This window comes from Stegodyphus dumicola, chromosome 7 (genome assembly GCF_044657685.1).
Source record: "Stegodyphus dumicola isolate Sdum_Otavi_A_Nest chromosome 7, ASM4465768v1".
NCBI classification, from domain to species: Eukaryota; Metazoa; Arthropoda; class Arachnida; order Araneae; family Eresidae; genus Stegodyphus; species Stegodyphus dumicola.
In genome coordinates this window covers 65251944-65274462 of record NC_140774.1, presented here as the reverse complement: position 1 = coordinate 65274462, position 22519 = coordinate 65251944, and the positions used below count along the sequence as shown (strand labels likewise).

The window sequence follows — 22519 nt, the reverse complement described above, 5'->3', positions numbered from 1 at the left end:
CTGTTCTCCTCCAACAAAAACTTCAACTACATTTCTATTTCCGTATTCAAATTGTAATATATGTTTTATATTAGTATTCTTTTGTGTATACTACTATGGGCTCAAAACAAATGATGATAATAATTTCTTCTCTTGTACAAAAGTAGTGTCCTAGCTGTTAAACTAAAACTATTTTCTAATTGAATTTTAATTTTGTTCAACATGAAAAAATTAGTTTTATGGCTAAGCAACATTATACATTACTTCTATTTAAGGAAAAAAGGAAATATTTGGAAAATTTTTCATACATTATTATTATTTTTTTTTTTGGTTCATGCATTAATTTGTTTAGACTTGTTCTTTAGAAATGTTATAATATGCGCTTTTTCTTTCTTTCTTTGATATTTTAAAAATAATTTTGTTTTATAAATCGATCTTTAGAAATGTCCAAACAAGTAGCTGAAAAATATGAAAAATCGCAAAGTAGTGCTACATCGATAAATTTCATTATTTTGTACATTTTATCTTTCCATCTACAGTGATTATTATTGTGTAATTATAGGTGAGCAGTATCATTTGCTTTCAGAAAAATTGCCCAATCCAGGCTGAAATATTTACCTTACCAAATATAATTACTGTTTTGTGATTCTGGAAGTAAGCATTTTAGTTTAAACCCAATTACTTTAGAGGGAAGAGACTTAATATTCTTTAAATAACTCATATAATTGCTGCGAGCATTTATGCTAATCATAATGGTCTGTTTGTAGTAATCTCAACTGTAAAAAAAAGCTGTGAAAAAGCAATAAATGAGAATAAAAGTTGAGATTAAATAACGTATATTTTATTTTTATAATATGCTTTTAATTTAATATATACATGCATGACATAACAAGTGAGGAAGAAAAGATAAATATAACCACGCATTCTCCATGAGCGATCCACATATTGTATAGAGTTAAAATGAATCATAATACAGTCTCGATTTCTGCAATTTCCGTGTACGAAGGTTGCCAATTGGCCAGTTGCTCTCGTGTTGTCACTGGTAAAGCATTCTTTATTGGTTCGTTCGTGAGAATGTGATTCCTGGTTAGGTCTATCGGCTGTTTTACGGCTGTCGTAGGATTGCTACCTCTGAAAAATATAAGAGGAAAAATTATTTCAAATATACCACTTTAAATACTTTTTGGTTTAATATTTTAAAACCAGAGTAATCTTAATAAACCCAGTCTCTCTGGGCTATTCACAGCTTGAGAGTTTTATATATATGATTTGGAAAATGCAGGTATTAATGAAAAGTCGCTTTTCGAATTGAAAACGCATTATATATATCTGATTATTTTTGTACTTCACTCAAAGATCTCGTATTTCTAAACTCAAAGAACGATCTCGTATTTCCCGCCAAGAATTTATATCACAAATGAAACACTATTCAAACATTTATGAAGCATTTATCAAAAGCAAGAAAACTCTACATGCAACAAATGCAATAACACTAATTCTGAGATTTCCCATATCTACGGCATGAGCATGGGCATAAGAAAGTAATAATTCGTCAGATACTAATTTTTATATTACTATGTTACTAATATTTAGGATAAAAATTAAAAAATTAAAATTGCATTTATATTTTACACATGCAGTTTATTATAATTGCAATTAATTCATATTACAGAAGGAAAGTGATTCAAAGACATTTATCGGCTTGGATATATCTTCAAAATTGTTGCATATTTAAGTATCACTTGAACGATTTGGGAGTAATCCGATATAACTCTAGTTTCAGAAGCTAACCAAATAAGATAAATATTCGGATTGTCACAGTTTTCGTCGCTTGATATCTTCAGGTAGGAAACAAAATTTTCATTTTTGTACGTTTCGTTTAAAGGGAAATTTCCAAATATTTAATCGCCGTTGGTCAAAATAAACATATTACTATAACTGGCTCTGCGTTCTGAAACATGGAATTGAAAAATTTGTTAAATTATAAATTTAAACCATTTTAAAAATGGAAATTTGAAACTCATTATGTATAATTAGAGTTTCTGTCTGTAAATATCTTCAGTTCTTCAGTCCGACTGAGGCAGTCAGTCGCGATAATTAACTACTGGAACAGAAGAAGATTTAAATAATTTATTTTATATTTAAAATTTAAACGGAACAAATTCGTGATTTGTGCCTATAATTTAGATCTCCGAAGCTTGTGAGCTAACGTAAAGAAGAAGTGACACTATAGCTCCAAATCGTTAAAGAAAATGGCATAACATATATCTCTTACATAAAAACCAATTTTGCTAACGTAAAACTTGCTTTCGGAAATTTAAGTTGTAAAGTAGCTTACAAAATTGGTTTTAGAAATGTTTTTTTTTTTTTTTTTTTTTTTTTTTTTTCTCCTTTGAGAACATACAGACTCCCCGTGCACCACATATGTACAAGAAGTAGATACAATATTTATTACAGCATAGGAAAAGCTAAAAAAAATATCTAGACCTGAAAGCGTCAACAGCTTTATAATTATTTAGAACATTAATTATGCTTGATAAAAATGCTAAATTTTTAAAAATCAATCTTAGTTTCAAAAATAAAAATATTTAAAAATTCTAATTTGTGAAATGAGGCGCTATCACCAGCTTTTCCTTGAAAATTATACGCGCTGCAAAAGCCAACTATTGTTAAGTTTCTACAAGTCGTCCCTACTTTTCCTCATGTGGTCAAGGTGACAGCCGGCAATGCGCAAAGGCAAGGGAGAAAACCCATTTGGATTGGTCTATTTCTTATAAGATCCATGTTTTCCAGTCGTACACGTCATCTGCTAGGCACATTTTTTTTTTCCTTTGAGAACATACAGACTCCCCGTGCACCACATATGTACAACACGGGGCTTACAGAAGTAAGTTAACTAGAACATTAAAGGTTACATGTATAAATAAACATTAAAAATTACATGCATAAATAAAGCGAACAAAAGCAGAGAACAGCAGTCTGGACTTCACGAAAACAGATAAGTTCACTGGCCAAGTCACTCCGAACATTTTCAAATCGTTCTGTAAGCATAATCTAGGGCCATCAAATGTAGGGCACGAGAAAATCAAATGTTCCACATCCTGAGTAACTCTTTTTGAACATTCACATAAATTGTTTGATCGTAGATTAAAACGAAACAGATAACTTGCAAATTTACCTTGACCAGATAAAAACTGAGACACTTTAAAATTTAACGAGAGGAAAGACTCGGAATTCAGTCTATGGTAAATAGAAGGAAGGAACTTTTTGGTGACTTCAGCATTACAAGATGAAATGTATTCCTCATTCCACATAGCTAAAAGCTTTTTATAATGAAAGGACTTCCAATAACTCTTTGGAATGCTAATGTTGATATCAATGGGTAAATTTAAGGCAGAAATCCAGAAATCAGCTTAGAAATATTACATAGGCTGTCTGCGAGCATTAAAGATATCTCTAATTATGACCAAATAAACTCTAATGACGATTAGGCTGGTGTTCATTCAATTCTATTAAATAAAACAGAATAATTATCTCTACATGACCTATTCAAATAAGCTAAAACAGAAAGCCTAGGAAAACTTAATACTTAAATATTAATGATAAATGTTGGACGTATCTATTAGTATAACATTTTAGAAGTGATTGTAAGAAGGAAACATACCGGGTGGCCATAATTAAACTGACAGTGCTCACAGTGTTCTGTAGCGCGATCGATTTGCGAGAATAACGCCACATTTTGTAGGAAGATTAAACAAGACGAGGGACGAAGGATTCCGCAAAAAAACAAATTAGTTCCAAAAGTCACCGCTAGGGGAATATTTGGCGCTGTGTAATATAAGATAGAGTGTTAACAATCGCAAATTAATACGGAATAGTGTTAACAAAATGTAAATTAATACGGAATAAAATTACCTTTTATTACGCACGTTTTCTGATTTAGTTCTAGTGCAATATGGCAACACTTTTAAAAAAGCGTAAAATCTACATAAACACCGACAAAGTCTCGTGATCTGCAATATCACGAACGCTGAGCAGAAGAAGAAGTTCTTTATTCAAATTTCACGTTAGACCCATTCGCACAGTGCCAGCTGCTTGGGTTTTAAAAGGCAATGTGTTACGTTTCGAATCAATCGAATTGAAAGTTTATGTGCAATGTCTCCTTCTTTAGTCGAGCGTGCGTTACTGGTCAAATTCTTTTACCTCAACCAGTGCAACGCATCAGCCGCTCTTCGTGCTTTTAGAACGCACAAAAAAATGCGTAAAGGTAACGGTCCTGTGTCAGTTAATGGGCTAAAAGCAATGGTTGCGACGTTTGAGAAAACAGTTTCTCTGAAAGTTCAGTCAGGCAGAGGACGAAAACCTGTACCACAGGATACAATCGAAGCAGTTGCCACGGCGATTGTCGACAGAGGACCAGACAATATTGCTGCCACCTCTAGCTCTCATGGAGTAGCTCGGAATATGTATATGCTTTACAGTACGGTATGGAAAATCTTACGAAAGATTATCAACTTCTATCCGTACAAGATCAGCCTTGTACAGGAGTTACTGTACCCCGACCATGATAAGCGATTGACTTTTGTTCTCACCTCATCTCACATCATCTACCTCCATTCTTGCCAGAATGGAGGTAGATGATGCTTGGCCGTGGAAAATCTTATGGGGAGACGAGGCCCACTTTTACCTGAATGGAACTGTGAATACCCAGAACTGCCGAATTTGGGATGACAAACCACCACATGCAGTCACAGCAATTCCCTTACATTCACCAAAGGTGTTTGGTGTGGGTTCACAGCGGAATTTATCGTAGGTCCATTCTTCTATGAGAACATTACCCCGACAGGACCGGAAACCCGTTCTGTTACCGGAGAGAAATATCGCCACATGTTGAACAGCTTTGTCATTCCGGCACTTCAGCAAAGACAATGTCTGGGGGAAATCATTTTCATGCAAGATGGAGCCCCTCCACACGTTGCTGTACGGATGCAACAGATGCTACGACAGAAATTCACAACAGAAAGAGTCATTAGCCGCTACTTTCCAACTGCATGGCCACCTCGGTCGCCTGATCTTACCCCATGCGACTTCTGGCTATGGGGTTACCTTAAGTCCAAGGTCTATCAAGGAGTGGTCCAGGACCTGGCTACGTTGAAGGATAACATATCGCGGACTGTACGGGAGATTCCTGCAGACGTGTTACTTTCTGCTGTTGTGCATACTGTGCACAGAATGCAATATGTGGTCCACAACAACGGCACCCACATTGAACCTTTGGATGCAAAATAAAAGGTAATTTCCGTATTGATTTGCATTTGTTAACACACTATTTTCTCTTACACAGCGCCAAATATTCCCCTAGCGGTGACTTTTGGAACTAATTTGTTTTTTCGCGGAATCCTTCGTCCCCCGTCTTGTTTAATCTTCCCACAAAATGTGGCGTCATTCTCGCAAATCGATCGCGCTACAGAACACTGTGAGCACTGTCAGTTTAATTATGGCCACTCGGTATTTGCAACTACTGAAGGATGGGTTGTCTACAACTGAGTCTAATGCTTCTCCTCAGCAAATTATATGCAATATCTTCGTTGCGAATTACTTTATCTATATAATATATATATTTATATAAATAGATAAACAGAAATTTAGAAATTTCATGTTAAGATTATAAATTATTGATGTCGCACAGTATGTTGCTAAATAAATTAAATAAGCAAGAAATAATAATTAAATCCAAATAGGGGTTTAACAGTCTAACAGAAATACATACACAAAAGTTAAAATAACAAAAAAGCTACTCAAAATTAAATAAAAAGGATGAAAAGAAAAAAAAAAAAAAAAAAAAAATCTCGAAGAATTTAGATTTAAACGTCGCACCAAAGGATTTGTTAAGGTTTCCTATGCTTTCGCTGAGCATCATTTTTGTTAAGTGAGTCCAAAAGCCGAATGCATTTTTTAATATACGCTATATTATTTATTTGAAACTAGCCCTTCGAGCGGCCAGCCGCCTAAAAAAGTTTTCACAAAAAATTAAAAATGTACGTAATAAATTGAATGAATCTAGAGAGTGTCATTTTATTAAAATATTTAATGTTTTTAATTAGACATCTAATGATGCATTTTAATTTAAATGTATTTTCTTCTTGAATCAATCACATTAAAAAGTAGAAAAAGTGCTTTTGTGAACCGTGTTTATTGCTTTTAAGTAGTTGGTTTGATATCCAGCAACAGAAAAACTAAATTTGAAAGTTAAATATCTTAGACTTTACTGAATGTGCAGGATCTTTTAGAATTTTTTCAACGTTAGAAAACTGAAGACAGCCGCAATATTCTTGAGGGTATTCGAATTACGGAACGCGTCGAGCATGCTTCCAGTTCCACCAGAAAAACATGCGGAAAGGAAGGGAAAAAATACCTAATACATAGAAACACGTTGGTGCTTGGAGATAATAAGTATTCTATTTGAAACAGAGGAAACACACTGTTTTCATATATCGCTATTTGGGGATTTATTTTTAATTTTATTGTATTACAGTCTCCTGGACCAGTCTCGCTCCTGTGTAGAGCAATCTACAGTAATTAACCATACCTTTTTTGGGGGCTTACATTGCAAAGATTAATTTTGATTTGCAGCAGTCCCTTAAATACACTTTTAAGTTGACTCTTTTCATTTAGTATCATAACATTTGTGAGTGCTTATAACAAACAGTTTTAAACTGTATTATTTCAAAATTAATCCGATTCTTATGACTCCTCTTTATGCAGAAATCATAAGATATGGACAAATTGCTATGTGGTTATACTTGGTTCAGGAAAGGTTGCGGCGGACTGTGACTGACCAGTTAAGTGAGATGTAGCTGCGATAGAAGACCTTTTAATTAAAAATTAGGTCTGGAGTTAAATAGGAACAATTCTGTCGAAAGAGAACATTTTTGTGGGAATTCCTTCGTTCTACTCTGAGTTAGATGAAAGTTTAGCAATATGAGAAATAAAAGAAAACAAAAAGGGGAAGAAAATTGCTGATGATAACTAGTAGAAACATGTGTAGGTTTTAGACAGAGAAAGAACATTTGGTGGCAGATTGCTTGGGAGACAGAACAATAAAAGTTCCTGCCCTACAGTGATGAAATATTCGAGTTTTATAAACGTTTAAAAACTGACTGAACGATAAAGTTTTCTGCTGCCACACTGATGAAGGTTTCCAATACTTCTAACGTTTAAGAAATGACTAAACGAAAAAGATTGATAAAGATTTACGCTGATAAAATTTTCCGACTTTACCGAGTTTTTTTTTTAAACTAAACAATAAAGATTCCTGCCATATACTGATGAATTTTTCCAGCCTTATGGACATTTAAGAAATGGCTAAATAGTAAATGCTTCTGCTCGAAGGTATGAAATGTTCCACTTTTTTAGACACTTAAGAGAAGGCTAAACGATAAGTGTCCCTAACTGAATTTGGATGAATTTTTTTGTGTTTACAAAGTATTATAAAAAGACTTTTATTGAGCTAGTGACTTAGAATATCGGCTTATGGCTCCGACTAAAATATCGGCTTATGACTCCAACTAAAATATCGGCTCCGACTCAGTACGTGCAATTATCTGGGCGTCGTATTATAAAAAACTGATACGTAGCTGTTCTGAACTGATATTTAGCGTAATGGAGACGACGGCTTCCCTTATAAAAATTAACGAACAGTATTAAAAACTGTAAATGACTAAGCTAGTATAAGTTACATTAATTCATCTGCAGCCTAAGTTAGATTTAGTTGGATTTAGTTTCCGAATTCTCGAAGTTTGCTTATGTAAGTACCCTTCGCCTTCTCTTAGTTTTTAGAATTGATTATGTAAATCAGAATTTTTGAATGTTAGTATGTTGTAAAAGTTTTGTTCTAAGGTTAAGGTAAAGTCACTATTTGTATGTTTATTGCGATTTTAATATGTCAATGTGGTCCTTAGGGACTTTATTAAAATGAAAAATTACATAGCTATGATTTTATATATGTATGCGCTACAGTACAGCAAATGAATTTTAATTTATGTAAAATAAAATTTGCCTTAAATAAATAATCGTCTTAAATAGGTAACCATCTCAGAGATAGTAATTTAAATTAAAACTCTACTTCCGATGGTTTTAAAGAATCTTTCTTGAACCAAATTTGACCTGAACAATTAATTCTTCGCCTTTACGTGTGTACTAACTTTTGCTATCAACAGTAAAACTTACGAACTCAAAATTATAGCAATGTTAACCAACCTAATTATATTAAGATCTAACATAAATGCATCTGTGAATTGCAGCACTGCTGAGAAACGTAAAACAAAATATAAAAATATGTGAATTTTCGGCTTGCATTAAAATTATGTTGGTTTCAAACTAGCCTTCAGCTTACTACTCCATAAAACAGCATGAAATTCAGAACTGAATTTAATTAGAATTTAATGTATTCAACAAAACCTTTGAGTTAATCAAACGTTAACATAACACTGTCATAGTTACGCCTTAAATGAAACTCACTGAGACAGAAACTTTGAAATTCTAATAAGCAACTATATTTTGTATCTGTTCTTTGTTGTTTAAAATGTCCCCGATATATACTTATTCTTGAAGACGCTAGTCCATTTAATGAAACTCTTGCAACTAAGCTATGACTCACGGAGCAAATAAATAACGCTATACCTGGTACAAAATATGCAATATTATTTCATTAATGTGCATAGGCTACACATTTGTCAAAAACTGTAGGAAATCAGCATCTATTCATGTAAATATATATTAAAGTTTCTTTAAAATCATGTACTGAAATGAATTATTGTCTTATGTTAAAAACTAGTAAGTATTTTAAAAGTATGCGGCCAGTGTAACTCTAATTCAATATTCGGTTACGACCACGTGCAGTGCTGATAACGACCACGTGTTTCTGAGACTCATTTGCCGATGCTTTTTTTTTCTTCTTTTTCCCCCTTTCTAGTAATTTCGTTCTCCTGATGAGGAGGGACCTTTAGCTGCCCTCGAAATCGATTGAGTGTTTTAATATATGTACGCTAAATACAAGGTGGTTATTGAGATTTTGATTGTCACATTGGCGTGTTTCTCTCTTATTCTAGTAAGTAAATTAACAACTCGTGAAGTTACATTCAGCTATAAAGGAAAAAATGATCTGGCTAATTTTAGTGGTTACATTCTGAACAACTGTTAATCTTCTAAACTGATGAGAGATATAAATGGCTGGTATTTCAAACATATATTCTAAAGTAAATTCAAAAGCGCAACTCAAAATTATACATTTGCTTTTTTACCTCAAATTAAACATTTATTTTAGTTGCACGAAGTTAATTAGCTAAACAGTACTCTTTTAATTTAGTTAAAGTTACTTTTTGCAGTTGAGTTTCCAAGGCAGCTTCACTTAAGACACTACACAATGAAGATTTCAAGATGCTAAGTACACTATCCAAAGCAATTCTTTAATATTCTGCAACTGTCTGAAAGCTGAATGTTAAACCAAGGAAGTGAAGTCGCCAGGAAAAGCGTTCACTCGTTTCACCACCAGCTGCTTACTTTAAACACTGCAGACCGGTACCTGCATATATTTCCATGCATAATGCTATACTGATCAAATATTCGCCGAACTTGAAGTATTCATCTACGTGTTATAAAAAATAACTCTTTTCGTAAAGGAGAATGAAAAGCATTTGGTTGTGTAAGAAAAAGACGTTGGCCAAAAATATTCAATTAAATCAATAGAAAAACACATAATCTCTTAAAAGGATTTAGAAATACAACTTGAGAAAAGAATAAGGGATTAAAACTGAAACATATTTCTTTTAAATGGATCTAGCCGATACTATTCTGTTTTTGTGCTCTTTTGCAGTATTTAGAATGGAATCCACTTTAGAAATTAAATGAAGCTTGTCATTTCACTATTACTATCATTTAACAGATTTTTTGCATTAAGCACAAGTAAAAATAAAATTCGTTATTACTTATGTTGAATTTCAAGTTACGAGAAAATCTAAAATATGAAATATAGTGCACCTAATATACACTCTTCAAAAGTGAAATTGCAACACCAAGAAAAAATGCTCGTAGCGTTAAGCAAATTGCAGGATCGAGAGTTGTGAGATAGATATGCAAATGATTAAAACAACAGACACATAAAATCATTATAAACCAATTTATTCAGTATCTAATGTGGCCACCTCGGGCAGTGTTACAGGCGGCAATCCGGCGAGCATGCTATCAATGAGTTCATTGATGGCTGCCCGAGGTAGCCTTTGATAAGCTACATCAATTGCTGTACGCAGATCATCCAGGGTTTGCGGCCGTCGTCCTCGGTAAATGTCACGTCCAATGACATCCCACAGGTGTTCGATGGAATTCAGATTTGGAGAGGCTGCCGGCCAGGGTAGGATGTCAGATCCGGGCAGGCTGTTAACAGTATGCCGTGCGACATTCGTCCTGGCATTGTCTCGTTGGAATACCGTGTTGGGTGCGCCCTGCAACCAGAGAAGAATAACAGGCTCCATAACTTGCGCGACGTAGCGGCCCGCTGTCAAACTGCCGTTAATGGGTACCAGGGATGTCTTGTGATCAAACATTACGCCATCCCGAACCATAATGCCCGGTGCAGGACCGATATGACGCTCGACAAAATCGGCTGCTTCGTAGCGTTCTCCGGGACGCCCGGTCGACGGCCGTCATTCCTCCACAGACAGAAACGAGATTCATCCGTGAACAGAACCCGATGCAATTCGATGGTCCGCGCACTTTGACGCTGACACCACACCAGGCGTCTAGTCTTGTGTTCAGCAGTCAATGGTACTTTTGTGGCAAGTACCCGTGAACGTAAGTGTACGTCATGCAATCTATTGCGAATAGTTTGGGTAACCACATATCCATCTTGGGGACAACCGGCTTCGGATGTCACGTGACGTGGAGAAAGGGTCTCCAGTATTTGACCGCCGAATACGCTGGTCTCTGCGCTCCGACGTGCACCTATGCGCATCACTTTCTCTTCGATGTGCACGCATACCTTCCTGAATCCATTGTGTGACACAGCGTTGGATGGTACTCACATTATGCCTAACACGGGTGTTGTGCGCAGCGACAAACCAAGCTCATGGAGTTCGATAATACGGTCACGTTCTCCGCTCGTTAACTGATGGCACTGAGCCGATTGAGCTCGCCGAAGTCTCAGAGACATTTTCTATGCTTCTTCTAAAGTCTCTAATGTTCCGTAAACCCTCAGACGATGTTTATGAGAAGAGAAAGTGGCTGACTTTCATAGCCCGCATATGCGTACTACGTGATCCAATGCGTGCGCAACTTTTATCATTTGTATATCCACCTCACAACTCTCGCTCCGGCAATTTGCATGAGGCTACGCGCGTTCTTTCTTGGTGTTGCAATTTCACTTTTGAGGAGTGAAGTATGAGATTCTCTCTGACATACAAAACTGCTTCATTTCTTTAAAACGCTATGAGAGTAAAACAGTATCTCGCTATATTTTCCTACGCAGAACAGAGTAGTTCCATAATACGAGTATTCAACGTTTAGTGACCGTGCAGCCCGTGGAAGATGTACTACTTCATCTTCGTTTTTTTCAAATTAAGAGTGAACAAAATGACTTCGGTGAATGGAGGCGTTAGCATCTTGAAAGATGCAGATACCCACAGCTAACAGTGCCTGCGCCACTGAACAGGCATGGGAGTTTAAATTGGTAGAGAACAGTGTCTTCGCCTTGAATGGACATAGGTATTTCAAATAGTTATGTAGTCCATATATTTTCTTTTGTATAAGGTGTAAGGTTTATCCTAATTTCTCTAGCAGTTAATTTTTAGTTAAAAGTTACTTTCCTGTCCTCTCTGAATTTTAGCTTACAACTTCCGAGCAGAACGTGTTTTCAAAATCGTGGTCAAATGCAAATGAGGAAGAGAAAGGGTATTTAACTGCGAAAGTATACTGACTTCAAGAAAGAGCCAGAGATTCTATGCAGCGCGCATTAGCCTTTTGGCTTTACTTACTTTAAGCTGTTTTTACGATCGGCCGTACTTTAGGCCCTTGATAACTTCGCGTTAATTAGCGTTAAGGGGCCAACTCTCTTAGAAATTTGATAGCTTCGGCTATATCGTTTTTAGCTGAGTTTAGTAAGGCTTTATTCCTTAGTTTTCTGAGTTCAAGCCCGAGTGGAGACTTTATTGTAAACTCCAAAAAGGAGTCTTCTGTGAACTTTATTTGGAATAATAAAGGGTATTTAACCCTTCTCGAGTGTCTGTTCTCTGTCTACTGAACTAAAGCGATTATTCGCTTACCAATTCTTAAGGTTCCTCAACTTTAGCTGTAACTCAAAGATAGGAATCTTACATTAGCGCCCGAATAATTGAAACGGACCATGCCGTTAGAGAACAAAAAATTTTCGTTTACCTCTCCGACTTTTCACATCCTGCAGACGTCAAAAAATCCGATGGAAGGATTCGGATTTATCGTCGAGACTATGGGAGCCGCAATGAAGCCAGATGCCACATTCGACAAAAAGGGCTCAATAATGACTTTTCTCGAGCTGCTGGACCTGCATTTCACTTTGTATACGGTAAACCAACTACAAAAAAATCACGATAGCTACAACGAACCTCATAGGTCAAGCTCTCAGCTGATACAAAGGGATTGGCAAGTTTTTGTTGGGGGGATCCAACTTAGGAGATGCACAGGTGGGAAAATTTCAAGACAGCATTGTTATAAGCATTGTGAAAATTTCTTTGCTTATTTTACATGGAAAGTTCAATTTATGTCATGTAGTTGTAAGTTGCTAAATGTTTTGAAAGAAGAAAAATTTTAATTCGCAAGTGGCGAGAACTTAGTTGTAAATATCTTACTTAAAATTAAGATTATACGAAAAGATGGTAAATTGTGAATAGCAACTAGAATAATGATGTAAAATGAATTTAAAACGTGATGTGTTAAATATCTGAAAATTTTTGTGTTGAAAGTAGAAATTGTAAATGTCAGTTTTGAAGTGTCTTAAATTTAACCTTGTATAAAAAGTAAATTTTGGCCAAAGTGAAACAATAGATAATAATTGAATGTTTAGAAATGTGTGTATTGAATGTTAGGCTCCCAGCTAACACTACGCTGTTTTAAGGCATTTCTCAAAAGAGGTGAAACTTAGAGGAAAGTTACTCTATTTCTCGAATATTGCACTGTTTCTCAAGTTAGCTATTTTGTAGTGGAATGTAAATTAGCTCTTGAAGGGGGACATTTTTCTTCATTGTCGATTCCATTGCATTTCCAAGTCCTTTCTTGTGAAATTGCACGTCTGTAGAATCTTTAAGCAATTCAGTAGTTTGTGATCCTGCAACCGATCATTCAATAAACAATTTCATTAAAGGATTAACTGCAACTATTATGGTGTTAGGTGTGAGAGAACACTTTATCACGTTCTAGCCAATTAACGTGTCCTTGGGTACTAGAACGTTATCTAGCGATTATTCGCTGGTCGCCTTATAACTATACAAGAATAAGTCCAAAGAAGGGTTAAAATACCTTTATATTCACTCAAATGCTAACAGCTGACCCCTTCTCGGGTTGGCAAGAAAGCGTCTACTTGGGTTTTAACTTAAGATGAGATAAGAAACCAAACCAAATCTAACTAAGCTTTACCCGAAGCTGTGAAAAGATAACTAACCGAGTTGGCCCGTAATTAAACCTCACCGGCGAATAATAACTGGCACATAAAACTACGGCCGTTCGTAGTAAGATAGTGAAATGTAACAACGTAAACGTAACTTAAAGTAACACCGTGGGCTTAAGGCAGAATCCGCTTTACCAAGAACTTCTGAGCTCTTCAATAGAAATGACTGAACTTCCTCATTAAATACTAGTTCTACTTCAGTTACATAAAATACGATACTAGAATCTCATTCTAGTAGGGAGTTGTTGGTGAAAAATAAGAATTTCTGCTGCTGCTGGCGTAAAAAGCAGCAGCAGCAGCGATTTTACCAGCTTCAGAAAGCGAAAAAGCAAAAAGGTAAAAGCGAAAACAGCCACAGGATTCACGAATTTCCGCTATTTATAAGTTAGTACAATTAAACCAAAAGTTAAGCATCTCAGCCAATGGAAATATTCCACAACGAGAACAACCAATCATAATATTCTCTCTCTTAACAGACAAACTGAACTGAAATGGTTTCTTGTCTGATTGCCTGTCTTGAATTGCTTAGTCATGTTACAAAAGTGTGTTAGCAAAAACTTGTCGTCAAAAGACTCAGATGAAATCCCTTATCTGTTTTTATACGATTGCAATAATTCCAATCTTAAATTTAATGTGACTTCGTCATAAATATTATTTTTCTTTTTAAAACTTATCTTCATTTTCTCTTTCACCGAACCTACTATCATTGTCATCTTATCGACTGATCAGTAATTGTTTCATCGTCTGTCAAAGGAAATTTTGTTGAAATCATAAACTTGAAAATTTACTAAATGATTTACACATTTCGGTTTTAGAATCATTCACAGTCATTCACCAAATAAACAGAAAACTTCCATTGAACAATCAAGCAGTAATTCAAGTGAAATATGGGAAAAGAATTTTGCTTAAAGATTGCAATAGCTGTTACGACGGAAGGAGAAGGGAAAATAATAAAATAGAATCTCTGAATCTCTGATCAGCAGGGCAAATTCGTGTTGTTATCTCCATAAGGCGATATAAAAATTAAGATTATCAAGACGCATATCACTTACGTTAACTGAAGAATATAATTCTCGAGCTTTCGTATACGGATTCGAGCCATGTCCAGTTCATGCTTCACCTTCCAGAGCTGCGTATCACAGACCGGATCCTTGCATCGGTGGTGCTTGATCAGGTCCTGGGCTTCGTAAACAGCGCCACGGAAGCTCAAGGACTTGCCCATGCTCTGGAAATACAATTTGGAATAGAATCAAGAATGGAGTATAACAGGTATTATCTGAATAATTATTTTTGAAATAAAACTTACACAAAATTATCAATAAAAATATGACCACCATATTCTGATTTTACTTTTAAAAAAATATGAATATAATTAATATCTATATTTATTGCTCCTTTTCATGTGGTTCAATTAAGACTGCTAATATATATCGAAAAAGATGGACCTTATTCTAAATATTTACATTAGAAAACGTACTTGAAGCAGCTTGATGTATTCTACACAATAAACAAAAATACTAAAAATTTGAACATGGTTTAAAATTTTTAAAAATATGCAACGTTAAAATATGAAAATATATAACATCAATATGAGTTCCGATGACTACTCTGAAGATGTCAAAGAGTTGTTGTTGATTAGGAACAGCTACGATAAATTTGTTTCAAAAGTAGTTTAGGCCACGAATTTTCTCCAGAAACTAGAATGCAGAATGAACTTTACGCATATCCACATGGAAAAGCCGTTAGAACATCTAGGGATCTAATGCTGGGATCGACGTTCGTATCCAGTGATCCGGAAACACCATTCAAGAAGCGATGTATATGGCTATTGCAATGCAGAGAAGCGCTTTCTTTCCGAAAAATGACAGCTGTTATAAAATTTTATTGTCCATTTGATGCTTTCCATCCAGAAAAAAATACACTTGTAGTATATTCAAAGAGTCATTTCAGGAGAGTGTCTGTCAATGAAGATAACATAATTATGCGTTTATACATCAATCCGCATCAAAAATTTACTTTCTGCTAATTCCATATGTGCTCTTCAATTTCATTCTGCTGTAGGGATTGCAATTTCATTCTGCAATTACTAATCGGGAATTACCCAAATGAGACGTTTAACTCACACAAAAGTTGCGCTATCTCTGAAAATTACCTTCCTTAAAATATTCGGCATCTTACATTGCAATTAGTATTTAAGTCATAAATTCAAAATGCAGCAATTAATTCGTGGACTTAAACTGAATTTTATATACATGCAGACTTACGAAGATAGTTTTGAATAATGGTTTTAACAATCCCGTGTTCGAAATTTCGACAAAGAATCGGTTTTTTCTTCGACTCTTCAAGCATGATTGTCTCAACTGTTCTTTGGCTTTGTTTGTGTATTCGGTCATCATGCTTACTATTTAGTAGAGTCCTTAAGCTGTTTAAACACAGGAATGATACATTTTGCAACAGTTGGCTATGTCACGTAAGTTTACCGAAGATTGCGTTGAGCAGATGAGAGATGAGAGCAGGTCTAGACACCCGGACGGCTTGCATAGACTAATCGGGTATCGTCCGGATCCCGCAACTATCTGAAGGTACAGCGTTGAGCAGTATTGATTGCGTTGAGAGTTATAAAACATTTACTCCAATTGCACTGAAGTTTTTATTGCATGGTTGCCATTATCATGTGAATTTGACTAGTTAAAGGAGGTGCCGTCATTACGACTAAGCACAGCTTTTAACAATATTAATTTTGCCCGTCCCTACAGGCACATTAACTTAGACTATAGGCACATCAACTCCTAATAACTTGGACATTTTCAGTTATTTTGTTATAAAAAATAAGAAGATTGATTTATGATAAAACACAATGTAATGATCTAAAATCGGAACTTTCTATCTCATTGTATTATAATATCTTTATTGTATGCGGCTTAAGTGTCTGTTTATCGCCAATAGTTAATCGGTTGCTGTGCGTACTTTATTATATGCGGCTTGCTTGCGTAACTGTATTAGCCAATGGGGTGAAGTTGTCACGGCATTCAAAGAGTCCATATACACTGATACCATACATGAAGTTATCATTGTTTTAATTAAATTATTATGGTATTTAAGAACATTTAAATATTTTTAATTCATACAGTTGTTGAAATTAGCTAGAAACTTGCAAACGTTGAGAAATTAAAGGAGACGAAACCAACTAACGAGTTGTGCGTAGTACATTTCATCAGGTAGGTTTACTCAAACTTCTATGCTAAATATCCTTTCGCATAAAGAGTTTCAAATTTTGCCCGATTTTATTTCGACATTGTATTTTAAACTGAATTTTCAGCTGAACGCAAATTGAGCGTGTCAGGGGAACGTGAACATTTGTTTGCATTAACAATCATCTGTTTTTGAAATGGTTTACAACTGAATGCAAATTTTTGCGTGTCGGGGGGAAGGGGAACATTTGTTTGCATTAGCCTGTCACGACAAATGAGCCCCTTGAACAAAGGCAGGAAAGAAATGAAAAAAAAAAAAAAAAAAAAAAAAGAGACAGAGTAATGCTGACCGAAACGCAAAAAGGATTAAAACAGTTTCAAAAGGAGAAGCTTTAAATTTTTAGCATTCGTTAGAAACTAATCGATTTGACCGTGGCAAGAAAAGATTTTCTCAATGTTGCAAGTACGGAAACATTGTAGTTCCACTAACTGAGAATTAGCCACCACTCTTAAATAAATTATTGACTAATCAGAATCCCCCCTTCCAAATAGCAAACAGTACGTGGATAGCATTCGATCCATTAATAGTTCGTTTGCTTTTGAGTCCATGGGAAACAAACCAAGTGACTTGTTTGGACCAGGAATTTATTGCTTTCCACTTCATGGTCAAGTTTACCATGAAACTGGAACTTTGCATCCTTCTGACAGGAAAAGAAAGTTTGCTCAGTTATATATACTTGATCCCTCAGAAGCCAGTTCGGCACGTTTAGAATGGAATAAAAGAGTTCCTGAGACCTTATTTAATGAAATGGAAGAATTATTTTAAGACATTAACCCATTTGCTTTTGTATATAAATATAGCATTACATATAGCAACTAAGCAAGTAGAAAGAGGAAACCCCGTGGGGCAGTAAGCAAAGAGGCGTCCTCGCCCCGTGCCCTGGGTAATTCAATTCGAATTACCAGACACCTTTGCACAAAATCATTTTAATTACAATTTATAATATCTAGAAGAGCGGTCATTTCGTATGACCAGTCGGGCTTTCTAGTTAATAATATAAAAAAGTTAGAATTGCTTGTAAGTTTATAGGCACAATTAATATCAGGCTATTTTTAAGACGTATAATGACTCAGTCTATTGTACTAAAAAAAAAAAAAAAAAAAAAAAAAAAAAACACTATTGCTGTATGAAAAACACACACGAAATGTACAGCATGGCTCTGAGAAATGATTTTGGCAGTGGGTTTCTGGGACATGATAACAAAGGTTACAATGGGCCGAACATAGGATAGACGCAAACACAAGTTATAGCCCAAACGAAGTTTAAAACTCAAGCGTACTTATGAATAAAATCAAAAGGTTTGGTTTACTTAATTATGGCAGAGTGTTCGACGGTTTTCTTCCTAATGGGAGGGTTGCCTTCCTGGAGGACTTCCTAAGGAAAACTAGCTCGTACACAAGTTACACATGAGAAAAAACACGAAAACGCTCATGAAGCTAGCCCGCTCGTAGAGTTCCGAAACCCTGACCGCACTACCAGTGTTGAGCGACTTTGTGACGCAGCCGTTGGTGGGATAAAATCAAATGGAGTAATATAATGATGAATGCACATGAAACTTAAGATAATAATTTAGAAATAAGAAAGATATAAAAGAATAAGAATAATAATTTAGAATAAAACATAATAGATATAAAATAATAATAATAATTCAGAAATAAGAAAGATATAAAATAATAAGAAAAAATACATTGAAAGCTTTGTATTAAGGAACCAAAGCGAAAGATTTTCATATTTTATAATTTTATTAAATATCACGTTCTTCGCACTTAAACCGTCAAATTCAATCCAACAAGAATATCGCAAAATATTTAAAAGAGCATATCTCTAGAATTTCTGATACACAGTCTAGCGCGCTGGAGATAAAATGTTTTTTTGCCGTACAGTGTTGGCGTTGCTCGCTTTGAAATCATTGAGTTTCTTAATCAAAACTCATAAATGCTTTACAAAATATGAAATAGAAAATTGTAAAAAAAATTCTGAAAACATTTTGGGTGGTACTTTTATTTATTACATATCATGTTCTAACGTTTTGAGAGGTACCTTTATTTATTAATAGCGTGTTCTTTGTACTTAAACCTTAAAATTCAATTCAACAGCAGTATCGCAAAATAATTTTAAAATGAGCATATCTAAAAATTTTCGATACACAGTCTCGTGCGCTGCAGAGAAAAATTCTTCTTTTTTTCCGCACAGTGTACCGTTGTTTTATCACAATGCGAGAAACATAAATACATTTATGCAGATTCTTCATTATTTGATTTCTTTAAATACAGAGCGATAATATTTGATAACAACAATTTCAAAAGTGATTCGCCGTTTACAGCGAATTGACGTAAAGTGCCAAAATTAAATTAATAGCCTTTCTGAGATAATGCTCCTTTGGGATAATAATAATAATAATAATAATAATAATAATAATTAAAAAAAAAAAAGAAAGAAGAAACCGGAAAGCGTTTTAGATTTTGCATTGCGCGCAAAGGGACTGTGCTTATTTTGTGTGTTACGTTTATTTATTAAATATCATGTTCCTCGCACTTCAACCATAAAATTGCTTATTTTGTGTGTTACGTTTATTTATTAAATATCATATTCCTCGCACTTAAACCATAAAATTCAGTTCAATAGCAATATTGCAAAATAATTTTAAAAACAGCTTATCTTTAAAATTTCCGATACACAGTCTGGCGCGCTGTAGATAAAAATGATTTATTTTTCGTACAGTTTTGTCAGTGTTCGCTTTTAAATCGTTGAGCTTGTTAATCAAAAATTCGTTAAAATTTTACAAAATATGGAAAAGGTAATAAAACAAATTCCAAATTCGAAATTTGGGCTTCCAGATGCCCATGTTCGAGTGGAAACGAATGTTATTCAGAATTTGATGGCTCTAGGTACCGTTGTTTTATTACAATGCGAGAAACATACATATATTTTTGCAGGTTCTTCTCTACTTAATTTTTTTAAGTATAATACGGGGCGATAATATTTGGTGGCAAGAATTTGAAAAGTGAACCGACATTTATAGTGAACCAACGTAAAATGCCAAAACGAAATTCCTTCTGGGATTAGTCCTTCTGAACAAATTGCCTCATTGGACTAAAAAAACCTAGAAAAACTGTATACAGTTACATTCGAAAATGTTATTCTTTTATACAACTATGATAATGTACGAAAGAATCTTATAAACAAAATTAAAAAAGGGCTAAGCTCAAGTAATTAGCTAAAATTTTAGCATTAAAAAGCCAGGTATTTTTGAAATAAGAAATTTACAATTGAATCAGTATTATTTTTGGTGCTAGAAAACTTTAAATCTTATTACACTTTACTACTGAAAATTAACTCTTATTACGCTTTTACTACTGAAAATGAGAAAAATATAGAAATGAAAAGGAGCTAAACGAAAAGGAGAAAAGGAACTTGTAGAGACATTAGGTTAATTGGAAAAACCGGAGAGATGAAAAATATGCAACGCCTTCGCCGGGAATCGAACCGCGGACCGCTCAATATGCGCTGAGCTTGCAGACCATAACTCCACGAAGGCTCGTTAAAAAGCCGAGAGAAATACCTTATAAACTTACGTATGCAGTCTAAGAGTGATCGGAAAAAAGGCTAACATTTCTAAAGCGGAAACGTAAGCCAAGGCACAAGTTGCTAAATTCTGTGGTTTGAACGCATGTGAAAAAGGGAGATGGCCAGTTTCTGTAAGAATCTTGAAACCGTCGTAAAGAGAGGGCGGAAACGATTTATTTGGTATGTTAAACAAAAATAGTTTCGTGTTTATTCTCCTATGGGAGAGCATTTTGACGAGTATCTGGTTGAAAACTGCCGTCCTGTCGTAATTGTAATTTTTAACGTATTCTGAGATACATCGGGTTAAACTGGCTGACGTTGGCCTCGGTGAAACAAAATGGCGAAATTTTTGGTTGTAAATAAACTTGATTTTAAAAATGATATCTGGCTGTAAGAGGAAAAATTAAAATAGTTAGTTAAAAGTTTAAAAGTTTCACATAATTGAGCTTTAATATGTCTTCGACAAAAGCTGGCTCTTTGTTAAAAAACGAAAAAATGCCAGGTTAGTTTAAAATTATAAGGCATAATATATGAGAGATTGCTTACCTGTTTTACAGAGAGATTAATTACACTTTTACAGTAAACTGCGTGCGTAAGCAATCCTTCTTTACCCGGCTTTCGGTTTAGAGTAAGTTTCGCATATCATTGTTAACATGTAATTTACAAAGTATAGTTAATACATGCTTTTTTAGTACCTGGTGAACTTTAATTTGGGGTACTCCGTTATCCATAAACAGATTTATTAAAAGTCGAATTTCTTCTTGAAAAAATGAATGTCATCGCAAACATTTCGATTCTTAGTAGTTAAATACTATTCGCACTCAAAGCTATGTATAAAAGAGATAATTTCCGTATCTGGCTTCAATTTTTCCATTTTCAATTAACATGAGATAAATTAACTGCCTTACACAATTTTCCCCAGATAGGATAATCTTTTAAAGAATAATTTCTTTTTGCTCTATTTGCTATATATATATTTATTTCATGCCTTCGTCTAGAAGTGAGGGGAGAAGCGAAAAGATAGTTCAGATAATCAGGGGTGCGAATTTGTCTTAATGGAAAAAAATAACTTTGCTTCTGTAGCTGAAAATTATGTCGGTAAATACAGTAATTGGATTTGGGTTACGGCAAAGCACATGAGAGCTCTCTGCATAGGAAGTAACTATATTAATTTAAGCACGCTAACATTAAGAGAATGTTTTCATTAGAATTGTAATAATAATATTTCGTGGTTTATTTTTATCCTTCTGCTCAGCATCTTACCTCATTTTTACACATTAAAAGTAAGCCCGTAGCTATGGACTGTTATCATTAGCTTTCCTGAGAGCAGAAATTTTTTAAAAGAAGAAATAGCCAATAACTGTCGAACTCGTTCTCGACCCGAAAAATTTATTGCTCATCAAAAACTGTTCCGTCCATTTTTACTGCCTTTTCTGGGGGAGCACAGTTTCGTATTATTTCACTGCTTTAGTTAAAAGAAAACACTAATGGTACTTAATGCATTTTCCCTTCTGTATTAAGAAACGAGTTTATTGCTCTGCAGCAATCTGTATCTTTCAGAATTCATAAATTGGCAGATGGGTGCATTCTGTTTTTCTCGAAAATTGCTCATCTTTTTTTTAAAATTTTCTAAGGAAGAAAGATTTTTGGGAAGAATATGAAATTCCTCATGCGCGCGTGCTTGTAGTATATAGTGTGTGTTATTAGAAATCTGTTGTCCAATATCCATGACAGCCGATTGAAGTATTTCGAATTTAGCTTCAAAAATTCCTGATAATGTTTTCCCTTGTTGTTAAATCAAGATAAAAGAGGGTATTACGGTATACTAGCACCTTTTTTTTAACTGTAGTACTTTTACTACAGAGTTGGATATATCGTGATAAAGAATAGGCATTTTTGAAGACCAAGAAGATTTTTTGTAGTACAGGTATCGCATTCATTTTTTGCTTTGATACATAAGAATCATTCTTAAAACATATAACATTATGCAAATCAAAAACAGACCTTTTTGTTTTACACGAACAGAAGAGA

General features: G+C 34.6%; 1 protein-coding gene across 3 annotated transcripts in view; it reads right to left on the bottom strand.

The window, feature by feature from the left end:
- Positions 1–798: 798 nt before the first annotated feature.
- Positions 799–22519, bottom strand: part of LOC118188575 (glutamate receptor ionotropic, NMDA 2C-like) — a 938424-nt gene continuing 916703 nt past the window's right edge. For all 3 annotated transcript variants that reach the window (XM_085820356.1, XM_085820357.1, XM_085820355.1), the window contains 2 exons: positions 14722–14894; positions 799–1110 (listed from right to left, as the gene is read on the bottom strand). In XM_085820356.1, the coding sequence (XP_085676482.1) occupies positions 945–1110; positions 14722–14894 (339 nt within the window). In that variant the 3' untranslated portion in view covers positions 799–944. The remainder of the gene's footprint in view (positions 1111–14721; positions 14895–22519) is intronic.